Here is a 13,743-nt window from a genome sequence, read left to right on the forward strand (position 1 = left end):
CAGTTCAAATTGCTGGGAGTTTTAATAATGTGTGTGGATCATCAGTTGATAACAATACTTAAGTGTATGATGAAATTTTCATTGCTGCACTGGCAGAGACAAGAAGGGCTACTACTAATTATCTTCATTGTTGATTTTTGTTAAATAATCATCAGTAATGTGGATAAAACAGGGATAAGACAACCCCAACAATATTAGGATACCCAAAATCTGAGACAATATCTAGTATCAAATGATATCAATATAATATTGATATATTGCGAGCCCTAGTTGTTTGGTTTATTAAATGTCAGGAATATGTCCACAACACATAAGTGCACCTTTACTGTTCGTAAACCAGCACTGATGCAGATTTGTTTGAGGTAGGGCTGCAACTAACAATGAATTTTAATATCAATTAATTAGCCACTTATTTTCTTGATTAATCAGTCAGTGTTTTGAAAATAGTGAAAAAATGTTCACAATTTCCCGACATCCAAAATGACATCTTTCAATATCTTATTTTGCCCAACTAATGGTCCAAACCCCAGGTTTAGAGTAATATAATGTAAAGAAAGGCCACCAACTGTCACACTAAGGTGTCTGAAACGAGGTGTCCTTTTTGGTTAATGTTGAATCGCTTATTAATGAAGTTTCTCAGTTGATCAACAAATCAACTGACAGCGCAAGCATTTCAGCTCTACTTTAAACTACATTAAGCAAAAGGCTTAAGTGCTGAAACTAAAATAAAGATTCTACAACTTCATAAAATCGCTCTTCTATTTATTAGCAATGAAAGCTGCTGGCAACAGCTCAGTGACATTACATATTACAGCCATCCATCTCATGGCTCCTACTTTTAAAAGAGGATTGTTTATGTTAGCCAATAAAAGAAAAATCACATGTGAATTCATAAATTTAGTGATATTCTTCACAGTGTGGATAGTCTTTCTGTGGGTTGTTGAGAGCCACTCGCTGGTAGTTAATATGCCTAACAGAGGGAACTGAACAGGACCGCTGTTGTCATTCCTTAGTGCTGAAGCGCTGTGCCATTACATTTATAGATTTTCTCTTTGATGGGATAATTTGGTCTTTATATCTCTCACAAATGAAGTGATCCTCAGTGCTCCTTGCGCAGCTCAATGTGCAGGTCCCATTTTCAAATACAGTTAATTGCATTCGAAAAGAATCAATGATACTTTCACGGTGACAATATCATTCTTTTAATGTCACTTAATTTCCTCAGTGAAATGATTACATCAATAGCCTGGAACCCATTTCTATCTTTCAGCATGAATTAATCTATTAAGGACAATAATTACACGTTTGTAATGGATAGGTTTTGTGCTCACAAGTAAATGCAGCAGAGTCTCCATTGTGCTCCTGGTTGTTGGCACTGTCCTGACTGTCATTTATTCAGTTTATGAATTACACTATCACCCCGGGAGAAATAAATAAATAAAGGTACCTCTGCTGCAGCTCCTTGGTGGCGTTGTTGTGAGATAGCCCTCCCTCTAGTGGAGATGATAGAGTCGGTTACTGCTGTCAGCTGGCTTCATGCTCTGGTCCACAGCTGAGGCAGTCAGTCAATGATGGAGAATGTGAAACGTGTGGAGGAAAAACCTTTCAGAAGACAGGATACAACAAAAATTACAAAAACAATTTCAAATCTTTTCATCACATTTCTTAAATTAAAAAGGCTCCTGGAGTTGAAGGGTCAAGTGTACTGCTTGGAAAATGCTTGTTTCTGTTGTTTCATGTTTCTGAAGTATGGGATGTTTTGCCATAAGACTGACGGGGGATCCCAAAAATAGGGCCAGAGGACTACCAGGGCTCATGCACAGGGGTACTATGGGCCTAGTAGTAAGTTTAATTCCACTAGTAAGGTGAATACTGGTGAAGTGGGACACTTTATGATAATTTAACGTCTGCATTATTTTTAATTATGATCCAAATGTCTTAGTCCTTCATATGATATTATTCTAAACAGCTTAAAAGCTCTTATTTAAAAAATATTTTATACATTTTTTTCCTATAATCTATCATTAATCAACTCAATGCAACCTTGCTGCAGAATGCAATGCAAGGTTGTTGAATATGGTGCGCCTTGCCTCTGGAAGTCATGTCATAGCCAGAAAAACCTAAAAAAAAATTTAATCATACACTTGCGTATGACCTTAGTATAGTCTCTTAACAATTGAAGTATGTACACATTAAAATAAAAATTATACTTTTTAACTGCCCCACTTTACTCATTGTCCCACATTACTCACCCACTGTATCACACCTGCATTATGTCTCACCTACACAAAAATACATATAAAAAACAACATATATTTACATAAACCCTACAAAAAACATGGGTGTGTGAAATTTGTAAACACCTGGGTTATGTGATAGGCTACAGACACTTTGATCTCTGCAACAGACGCCTGCTATTATCCCGTTATTTATTCATCAATAGTGGAAACCAAACGACTACCGTGGCGTTGCACCTTTTCTCTGTCACCTGCCGTTTCCTCAGGTGAAAATGCACCCACCACACTTCGGAGGTTATTGAGAGGCTCAAAAAACCAAACTGGAGCCTCTGACATGAACGTCAAACAGCTGTGCAGTCACAACGAGGCACTAAAGCTGCTTAAAATTATGTTGAGTGAGTTTCCTTACCGGCTTGGGATGCTTACATAAATTCACGAAGCCGTGAAATAAATGAATAAAGGTCGAATAAATGCTCAAAATTCTGCGGTAGTTCTTATCACAAAACAAAAGGCGAAAGTCACGAGACAGACACGCGTTACATTTCCTCGTTCCTTGAATCACATTTGACCTCGCGCTCATCAGGGTCCTGCAGCCGGTGGAGGTGTTCGGTTTAGCCACAGGGCGCGCGCCGGAGGAGGAGTTGATAGTGTGGCTGCGGTGCGCGATAGTTAAACGGCGCGCTCAGACACACAGAGCCACACCACCAACACTACAACCTGGAGACGTCTACTGTGCGCTGTGCTCAGCCGGGGATGTGACATGACTTGTCCAAGTAAGGCACACTATACATCCATCAACTTAACTTTATCTCTTGTTGCATACTGAGGGCACATTTAGCAGTTTTGTGTGGTTCTTTTTAATCTTAAGAGTTAATGCTATTTTAAATGTAGCTTTGATGCACCTGTAGCTGCTGTAAATTACATCATTGTGCACGCGGTTTAGCTCTAATTGAGACAGTGCGCGCGGACCTGCTACACTGTACCTTTTCCTCTGGGAATAGTGACTGAATTACGTTATTGATTTGGCCATTACTGTATGCATGAAAAGGTTAAATATGGCGACTTTACAAGGCCTAGCTGTCTGTTTATTTCCAGAGGTAAAATTGTTAAATGCAAATCACCATCAGTGCAGAGTTATTTTTAATTATTTGCAAAAGTGCAGTTTTAAGGACGTGAGGTTGCTTAAAAGCTAAACTTGTTTACATCACCAGACATTAATGGCGTTTTGTAGCCTATAAAATTGGCATGTCAGTTACAAAGTTGATTAAAGCAACATTATCAGACCATTATCATTTTGCTCTGTAAAGTTCAGCACGTGCAACTTTAAATACCACACCGTAGAAACTGTAAAACATTATCTGATATAATAATCAAGTTCTGCTGTATTAAAAATTAAGGCACTGTCATTTTGCTAATTCAGCTTGAGGTGATCTGACCACTTAAACTTACTTTGGTTTGCAAATGTGCCTTTTTATAAAGTCTTGTCTTTGACAAGTTAATTTACAGTTATTTTATCGCACCACCAATACATACATTACATGTAAACAGATACACATGCACACTTGAGCTGCACAGGGTGAATAAATGCAGATAAGTCTGATGCCATAGAAATCAATAAAATATGAATTTAAAAAATTAACATGTTAGATAATCAGCTCAGCCCTGCTCCTGGTTGTCATACTCCACTAACTTTGTCATGCCTTGTGTGATCGAGTGTTTGCATAGTGCCCCTCTATTCATTATTTGTATCAGATCCCTTCCTGTCAAATCAACTGTCACATGCCGTGATTTTCTTTCATAACAGCCGATAAGAGGCAACGATAGCAGAAGCAGCAGAGCTTTCATAGCTCACACTGCGTGACAAAAGTCTGTGTGGTGTCAGTCGAAAATCTTGGGAGGCCAAAGGAAAATATGCATAAGTGTGATTTATCAAGTAAAGGCGTTTATCAATAGGAAAGACAGCACAAAGGGTAGATACCAGGATTATACTGCAGTCTGTCATGGGAAAGGACCCTCTCTTTGGATTCTCTGTTGAGTAGTAACCAAGTCTCTTGATTTAAATCATGCTAGATCAGCTATTTCCAGAATAATTTTGATGTGTGCAGTGATTTAACTTAAACTGACTGTTTTATCTGTTATAGTTTCTTTAGCTAAACTGTTGTTCTTGAAACAGTTTAGATAATTTTTCCAAATGAGGTAGACTGAAATGCCACAACTAGATTAAAAAGCTAAAAATTATGGTTTTAAATCCTTGCAATTCAAATTAATAAATATATACACATACTCTGTGTTATGTTTGTACCTTGTGCGGTGCACAGACATTTGTTTTAATTTCTTCTTTGTACTGTATTTTGTGCAGTGTAGAAATGAAGTGTGAGAACTGTGTTTGATAGTGATTTTACTCCTATTTAAGGAATTAAACTGACAGGTGTTTGATTTGGCATCAATCTTAATTGGATTTTCATTTATTTAGTCGTTTGTTTTTGTCACAAAAAGAGAGCAGATGCTGTGTGATCTGTGCCACTGTGGAGGCACTCTTGCTGCACATCAATAGGCCTGTGATGATCAATAGGGATTGCGTGATGTTTTTGCATTGATTATAGAAACGTGAGCCGATGAATGGAACTGGATTCCTCTCCAAGGGTTACACTGTTCCTGTTCAGCAGAGAAAAACCGGAGAGCAGCAGGGCGACCTAACACACACTTTTTTCATGAATCTGGTGGTAGATCTCGACTCCTCCTCACTCACTCTTATTTTTAGTTAAGAACGTTGTTAGGCACCTTGTGAGTTTCTGAGAAGTAGGCAAAGCTGCTGTTTCTTCCTGCTTGACTCGGCCAGGTGTCGGCCATTGTCGGACTGCTCATTTCTTCAATAAGATGCCATGGTAAGCTCCGTCCTTATAATGTGGGGATACAGTAACATGGAGACCCTCACTGTCTGTGAAATGGTATCTGCATTCTCGGCATTCTTACTGAGCTTGATCAACAGTGAAACACAGGCGGTTCTAAAGCTGGGGTTAGAGAAGACAGAGCTGGATTTTCCGCTGCTTTAGAAGCTGATGGGCTTCCAGAATATGAGTTATAGCTTGAGATCATCTCTCACAGGCGGTGAAAGGTTCACAATGGTACCTCACATGTAACACCCGCAAATGGAGCTAGCGACACAGCTCAATAAATACATTTACTGTCCTTAGTGCTTTGAAAGCTATTGCTTTTGGAAAGTGAAGTGCTGCAGATGCACTCGACTGCTTGCTGGAGCTTCTATAGCGTGGCTTAGGCTGGTGTCAGATTTGACTTTATTATGTGTTATATAACAGTACAGGCTTCGTTTTGATATCTTAAAAATGCATAGAGTGGATTACAGGAAGTTTTTATGTTGGAAATGTCAGCTGCTTGGCAAAGTTCTCTCTTGTCGTGTAAAGTTGTATTACTTTGGCTTTGTTTGATATCATGGCAATGGCCATAATGTAAGCATACAAATATGATAAAGAAACAACATTTGCAAATTCAGAAAATGAAAATTTCAAAATGTTAATAAAAATGTTTCTTTTTATAAACTTAACTATTAAAAACAATAAATGTTGCCTCTTCTGTTCTACAGTTAAGAACAGAAATAAATAAATCAAGCTTTTTTTTTTTTTTAAATTAAAAAAATCCACAAATTAAAGGTGCATTCACTAATACAAACATTTATTATCTTCACATATGTTTCAATGTGAGTTTGGAGTATCCAGACTTTCACAAGTCTTTTCATTCAGCTGAGACGGAAACTTTGACTGCTCTCCTGGTGCATCTCTGTTGTTCATGTGATAGCTTGTTTTGTCTAAGTGTGTGTGTGAGCCATGTGTGTGTGTGTTTGTGCATAGCGGAGTGTGTGAGTGAGCGAGCGTTTGGATCCCTCCTCCCTGGTGCTCTGCCGGCCCCTCTGTCGCTTTAAGTCCTGCCCCTCGGAGCCAGCCAACAGCAGCTGTTCCATATTCATCAAGCCCTTGAGTCTTAAAGAGCCCTATCCCGACCATGGAAAGAGTCATTCCTCTCGCTCGCGCTCTCATGCTCTCTCCATCTTAGCGCTCATCCTGCTGCTGCCTGCGCTTCTCTCTGTCTCACCCCCCTTTACCTCTCAGTCTATCTGTCCCTCCCCCCTTCACTCTCCCTCCCTCTCTCTCTCTCTCTTTCTGACATACACACACTTTCACTTACATGCACTCAGACACACTCTCTCTCTCTACCCCATATACATAAACACACACATACACAACACACATGCTCACGCACACACACGCGAGTCCAACATACCTGTGCAGGCTAGGGGGAGCGGTGCTGGAGGGGGCTTTCGGCAGCGTTGTCTCTGAGGGTGCTGTGCCATCATTTGGGGAAGAAGCGGGTCTCAATTGTTTTCTCTTTCCTCTTCCTCTCATTCCTGGAATGCTAAAACTGGACTGATGGACATTTCAGAACTTTGTCTTCCAGACCCTCTCAGCTATCATAACCAGTAGGTGCACCTTGTTTCTTTCTTTTCCCTCTTCCACTTTTAACCCCTCTGTTGTGGTGCAGTTTGTTTTTTTTTCTTCACAGTCATTCTTTTTTTTCTGCTCTTTTAACAGTGCCTGCTCTAGTTTTGTTTCCTGAACTAGTCTAGGCACTGAACTTTTTCTTGTTTTTAGCAGTGATGTACTTTCCCCGGCTTCTCGCTTCATATATTCCTCTCACACCTACTCAAACTCTTAAAAATGCACTTTCTGTTGTTCATTGTTTAAAGGGCTCTTAAATCATGTAGGGTTGACAGTATAGAGCAACAGGGCAGGTGCAACTGTGTATGTGTGTGTGCACCAGTGTGTAGATTTATTGTGTGAGCACATCATGTTTGCCAGTCTTTATAAATTTCATTCAGAGCATGGCTGATTGATTTAGCTCGCCCCTCCGCAAAGTGTGTGTTTTTTTTTTTCTAAAGAATTTGGGGTACCTGTCCAGTTGGGTTAGGAGGTTGCTCTCTGATGGCTTTGTTCCTAGATCAGGCCGCCCGGGGAGAATAATATTTTAAGGAGATGAGATTAACATGAATCCGTGGAATCAGAGAGGATAAATTACACACTGTAATATTTGTAGCCAGAGAAAGACAAATGAAAGGACCCTGTAACCTCAGTGAGCCGGCAGGTCTGTCCCAGCCAGCGGCACACACGAGGCAAGCTGCTGTCTCAACAGCTCCTGGCTGCTGGGACAGTCTGAGCTCACAGCACCTGCCACACTTTAACTCCGTAAATCCATCAGGAACTTACATTTGATACAAAATAAATCTTAAGTTGTGAAAAATATTTTTTGTTGTTTTATTTTTTATTGGAAACAGTTTTAATGTATTTAGTTTTATTAATATATCAACACAGATTTAAACACCGAGCTTGTATAAAGATTTGTTTTAATTTATACATATTTTTTTTTACATCAATCCTTATTCTATATAATGTAAAACCTTTTAGATATTACTGACAAAATGCAAAGGTTTTGATTTGTGAAAGACCATTTAGATGTTTAAAGATATTTTAATTACCTTTAACATTTCCCTAATAACTCAGTGCTTTTAGACAATTGTATTTTATTTTACATCTTGTAAAATGTTCAGATCATTCCAGTGTGTATTGTGCATTCTTATTAATTCCCAAAATTGAATGTTCTTGTAATTGAATTTTTCTTGTACTGAACATTATTTAATGATATCATAATTAAGGAGTTTAGTTTTTTAGTTCATTAGGTATTGAAGCAATGCATGCAGTAAAAATACTAAACAGAAAATATTTAATGTAAAGTAAGACAGTTGGATGTTGTAAGTGTGTGTTTCTTTACTGGACTCATGTGTACAGATATTCTTTACTTTAGGCTTTAATCACTGCAAATTCAGACAGTCATTCTAGAAAAAAAATATTATTTTAGACATGCTTAGATTAATTGCCTCTTTTTTCCTCTAAAATTGATTATACAAGTTCACCTCTCTCTCTCTCTCTGATACACCTTAATACAAAATTACACAAACAGCAGAAACAGATTGGGTATTTCTTTAACACCTCAGATATTATATGTTCAAGTGTATTTAAATTTTTCATTGTCGTATTCCCTGAAAGTATTTCCTAAATTAGAAGGCAAAACTATTATTATGAACATTTAGTTTTGAAGCAGATCTTGACACCACCACATTTAAAATTGAATATATCCTTAAGTGCAAAGAGACACTGAGCTTTTTCATTTTCAAATTATTTTTCCCTCTAAATACACTTTCAAGCACATTCTGATTCCTATTCATTGCAACAAGGAGAAATATTATTAGACATGAAAGCATTTGAAATATGCTGGAAATGATTTGTTCATAATGTTTTTAGTCTCAGTCGACTTTATTTGACTTTGTCCCTTTTCAGGTTATTTGACAAAATTCAGAAAAGCAATTTCTCAAACGTTACAATTAATTAATCAAATGCAAAACATTAAGTTCCTTCAATTTGTTCATCCAAAATATGTTTCATTATTTCAATTAATGTGTGTGTTTAATTTGTTTTCTTTTTTCCCCAGTTTCATATTGAAATATCTGGTGATGCTGTGCACTGATTTGATATTTGTATATTATAAAAGAAATTGCTGATTATTATTGAATGACACCCCACACAAGAAACATTTTTGTGTCCCGTGTTCCTAATATTGGAATAATAAGGATGCATAATGGAAAAAATAGAATTTATTCTTTCAAAGCTTAGCTGTGAACAGGTGTTTGATGTATAAATAACATCAGTGACTTACTATAGATGTCTGTAGAAATTGTGGTAAAATGTGGATGTTATCATATATTTTTTTCTAACTCATTAGCCAAAAATCTGTCATAGTAACTCGTATAGAAATATTGATAGTAAATTAGCATGTTCCTGATTACTTGTCTCCCCACCAACAGTTAGTTATTTGTGGGATCTCTCCAGCATTGGCCTGAGTGTGCTGTTAATTTTGGTTCAGCAGTGGCTCTTCTCTGCTAATTGTACAGCGGTATTTGCAGCCCCTCACTGTGGGCTGGATGTGTCCGTGATGCTTGGCTGAGAGGATTAGTGGGACGTATGTGCTCCATGTAATTAGCACAGCACTGTGGTGGAATCACTGTGGTATACTCTCTATAGATTGACCTGAGGGCATTGCCACTGCCTTGGAATTAGATAGAAACAGAGTTTTGCCTTCAGAATAGAGACACGCTCCTCTTGTCTCTTTGCACACTGGCGATATTTAGAAATGTGAGCGCGTGCAAGTTTTCACTGAGAATTCTGATGACACGTTTTTCCTGAAAGTTTAATTCTCTAACATACGTATTTCCTCAGAAGTCTTACATTGCCGCTGGCGTGCAGCCGGTTAGACTCCACCTGTTATTTACTTTTGCTCGACTTGTTCGAGTCTAAATATCTCTCGACTTGAGCCATTTGCTGTATGAGTCTGACAGGCTTATTGTTGATCTTGCTGTGGCAGTTCATGCCACTCAGAAGTCTGTCAGTGCTGAGGATTGTCAGTTTGAGTTCCTCTGTGCTCGCTAGAAAACACACGCGCTGTGAGCGGCAGTGAATTGAGATGTGACTTCTTTCTGCTTCTAAATGTTCCATCAACACCCTTGCTTTCCTTAAGCCCTGGCACCGCCACTGCTATAAACTAACAAGGCTATCCAATTTCCCTTCATGAAATAAGAGCTTTTTAATGTATTTTTTAGAGAAGCAGAAGGAAGTTAGCACACAATGATGAATTAGATTTCAATTTATTTGACTTCATTCCCAGCTTGCTGCATTAGAGCCTGCAAACACCCATCTCTAGCAGTCCGTCTGCTTGATTCTTATTAGGTTTCAGAAAACAAGGCGAGGGAATTGCATTAGTGTATCTTAAGTTAAAAGCTCTTTGCTCTTTGACCAAGTGTTTCATTGTTATTGGGTTAATCAGATTTTTGCTGTCTTCATGGAGATGCTATCGCAGGCTAGAGGCAGTGGTGGGTAACCAAAGCAGCCGTGCACAGACACTATCCAGATGGGATCAGCTTACGGTAATTTGGTTTCAGAATACATTACCAGAAGAGGCTCCTGGCCGAGAATGGCCACCCCGCTACGAGCCAGGAGCTGGTGGCCTCTGTAGCTGCAGCGTCCAGCCCAGCTGACCAGCCAGCCCCACCTGTCCCACTCCCACCCTCCTCATCTCCCAGAGCTTTTAAGGGCTGTTTTTTAAAGAAAACCTAATGTTTTAAAATTCAGTTTGTCACCCGATTCTAAATACTTCTTCCTTGTACCAACAGGGCTTTGTTGTCCAATTCATTAGAGAGATTCCTGAGTCCACTGGCCACGCTGGAGCCCTCTCATTTCTGGTATCTAGTATCATTACTTTCACTGTAAATATGTCACTCAGCTCAAGCTGAGCGGGGGGAGGGTGGAGCATGTTGTCCCTCTCCAGGCCAAATGGGGATGCAGAGTATATTGACACTCTCTGGATGTTCACTGTTCTGTAGCTTCAGATGTTTTCAGGTTCATACTTGATAGTGCTTAGGCTGGCAAATTCACACATTCATTTGTAGTGGTTTTACCCCACCATTGGGTGCTCTATTCCATAGGTAATTAATTAAAAATAAGCATAAGAAAAGCATGCAAAATGCAGACTTGTAATTTCTTCTGAATTCCAGTGCACCCTGTTTAATATTTTGCATTAAAATCGGTGTAAAAATACCAGTCAACTTTTTTCTTTTCATAACAACCAACATCACAAACATAACAGAAAGTTTGCAGAAAGTACATTTTATTTTTGGATATAATTAGACAACTTTTGATATTGCCGTTCTTATATCATGCTACCTCTTGAGACCTCATCTGATGTTCGGCCTTTACACCTCTCAGTGATTAGCTATCATGCCTCTTTGGCTATTTCACAACATCCACCCGCACAGAAAACCACCAGCCGTCACCGCACGCGTCCCTTCTGATTTCTCATCCATGGTAACCTTGGACACCTTCACTGCAGTGTGAGAATCTGTTTAAAAATAACTAGGTCCATTAGTCTAGAAGGATAATGCTAGCCTACGTGGGCTCTCATGCCCTTGTGGCAGCAGAGTGCTATCACTGACACGGTGCGTCAGCACTTCTTCCTGTTGCTCCAACACTGAAGGGCTCCTCTTCATTTATACACACATGCATGTACGCACACACACGCACATACACTCTAGAACACAGAAGTTGAGGAAAATAAGTCAAGAAGGGAGATATTCATAACACAATTAAAACAGTGGCACGGTAAATTACAAGAAAACATGAAACTGAAAACACTAAGCTGAAGTTTTCTGTATTTGCCATGTATTAAACAGTTCTCTCTAGCGGTGCAATAGATAGAAACGCTGCTGCTTTTCAACCTCACTATATAAAATTCTAGGTGCACTAATTCACACTTGGTGAGAAAATGTGATGTAAGGTGGGTAACTATATGGGTGTTTATCAGTGAAGGCTATTGGTATTGAACGGCCAGTTGTTTGAAGGTTATGTTTCGGAGCAGTAATTGAAATGCAAAATAACATTAGGATCGATGGTTAGCTTTGTTTATTTATGAAATCAATATTGAAACCGTCCGTCACGGTAGCAGCTCTGATTCCCACTGACAGCTTCACCCAAGTCTCCTCTACATAGTCCGGGTGAGCCTTGCACCCATTACAGCTTTTAACCAAGCACTTTTTATTTTCTCATTGCTCTTTAGAAAGCTGTGATTTAAATGTTTCAGGCTCATGTTTAAAAACAAGCAGTCGATAGTTTGGAGGAAAACTGTGCAGCCTGGCATCAACAGCTAAACTATGAAAATAAAAAGACTGATGCAGTGTACACATTTATGGTAGCTATGTTATGGATGTGTCTTTTAGAGAGAGAGAGAGTACTACTATCACTCATCCCTGATTTGCCCCAGGGAGGTAGATGTGACCAATAACCAGCCATTAACATGGCAGTGTGCAAAAAGCCAACCACTGTAGGCCTAGTTTCTCTGTGCTGAACAGGAATTTGTATCGACGTGTTTGCAGGGGCGCACCATCAAGACAAGCAAACCAGACAAATGTTTGGCCACCCCCAAAAAATGCTGGGAGGCCCCCAGTGGCTTCTCATATTTGTACAGTTTGCAATGACACCCTTAAACCTCTCATAAAGGCACTACAATGCACTGCGGCTGTGGTAAAAAAAAAAAAAAAGTCCTAAGTGAGGCCCCTTCTAACAAGCGTATTACAACTAAATGTTCAAATATGTGTGTGCGAGCGTGCATTCTGTTATTCTTTTTTTTTAATATAAATGATTGACATATTTGATTGAACATGAAAATTGACCAAATGCATTTTTTGACTTAATGTAGTTTTAAGTATGTGTGTTTTGGGGGTGCTCTTGGTTTCTTTGCCTGGGGCCCCCCAGAGTCTAGGACCGCCACTGCGAATTTGACTCTTTTGACCCATGTCAAATAAGCATTGCTCATGTTACATAAATAACAAAACTCCTTCCATTTCAATTTCCAAGTGACTCAAAACATGCTGTAAAATTCTGTTTTTCGAAATAAGTGATCCAGGGTCTTCAAAACTAAATATAATTGATACGTTGCTGATATAACATTAATCTGATAATCAGGCTAGGTTTTGACTCTGTTACACAAAAAAGTTATTCGTTACAGGTTAACTTTGTTTCTTTCATGTCTCATAAAACCGCTTGTTTACAACTTCACTCACATGGTCATTTCATCCGATATCTGGCAGATTTGTTATGTGTAAAAGAGTGTTTGCATCTCATTGTGTATTCCTGTTTGCTTGTGTGCCTATGTGTGTATTTTCCTGTTGGTCACAAAACATATTAAAATGCCTCCTTGTGAGACCACCCCTACAGCACTAAGTGCGATCGAATGGTCACATTGAGTGTCTGGTTGTTGAACCTGCCACTTGGAGAGTCCCTCCCTCCCAGTACATCCACCGACATCAGACGGGAAGAACGTTGAAATGTATGTTTAGATTGCCCCCTGAAGGAGACATTAATTCAGGAAATATCCCCAAAGTTTAATTATTCCTGAATGGTGTGGTGGTGGACACTAGCGTATAAATCAGTTAGGCCCACCCGTCTTTTTATTACCAGCACTATTTATGGGGAATGTGTGGCAGCTGGTAGAGATGAGCCTGTAAAAAGCTAGAGGCTATTGCTATGACTGTGTCTGCTGCTGAGGCAGACAGTCATAGCAGTGGTGTTTTGAACGGCATCAATTCATTTTGGAACTGTTTGAATCATGTGCCACAAACTACAGTTTCGAAATGTGAGAAATCATGTTCAATCATGCTGTGTAATGCATGTTATTTTAATTTAACTCGTGCCCCATGATGTCTCACTGACTGTGAACTTGTACAAACATTTACACATGTGGTTGCATTTAAATGATCCTGGACACCTGATAAACCTGCTAATTTAGCCCTGTTAATTTTGCCGGCCCTGTGTATGCATGTGTGTTTGTCTGTTTG

General features: G+C 39.1%; 1 protein-coding gene and 1 long non-coding RNA gene across 10 annotated transcripts in view; one reads left to right on the top strand and one right to left on the bottom strand.

Annotated features, from left to right (window-relative positions):
• Nucleotides 1-2,805, bottom strand: part of LOC121954051 (uncharacterized) — a 56,969-nt gene extending 54,164 nt beyond the window's left edge. Inside the window, exons 1-2 of the long non-coding RNA XR_006106536.2 lie at nt 2,647-2,805; nt 1,448-1,602 (exon numbers count right to left, since the gene is read on the bottom strand). This is a non-coding gene — a long non-coding RNA (uncharacterized LOC121954051). The remainder of the gene's footprint in view (nt 1-1,447; nt 1,603-2,646) is intronic.
• A 71-nt stretch (nt 2,806-2,876) lies between these two features.
• Nucleotides 2,877-13,743, top strand: part of esrrb (estrogen-related receptor beta) — a 50,787-nt gene continuing 39,920 nt past the window's right edge. The window contains exons 1-3 of one of the 9 annotated variants that reach the window (XM_088087373.1): nt 2,982-3,010; nt 6,693-6,729; nt 10,528-10,596. In XM_088087373.1, coding sequence (XP_087943499.1) covers nt 2,998-3,010; nt 6,693-6,729; nt 10,528-10,596 — 119 coding nt within the window. In that variant the 5' untranslated portion in view covers nt 2,982-2,997. Of the gene's footprint in view, nt 3,011-6,321; nt 6,730-10,181; nt 10,282-10,527; nt 10,597-13,743 lie in introns of those variants that run through there. The other 8 variants (XM_088087378.1, XM_088087376.1, XM_088087379.1 and 5 more) reach the window with 8 other exon arrangements.

Source organism: Plectropomus leopardus, chromosome 14, assembly GCF_026936395.1.
Source record: "Plectropomus leopardus strain MGB_pleo_1.0 chromosome 14, ASM2693639v1, whole genome shotgun sequence".
Taxonomy (NCBI): Eukaryota; Metazoa; Chordata; class Actinopteri; order Perciformes; family Serranidae; genus Plectropomus; species Plectropomus leopardus.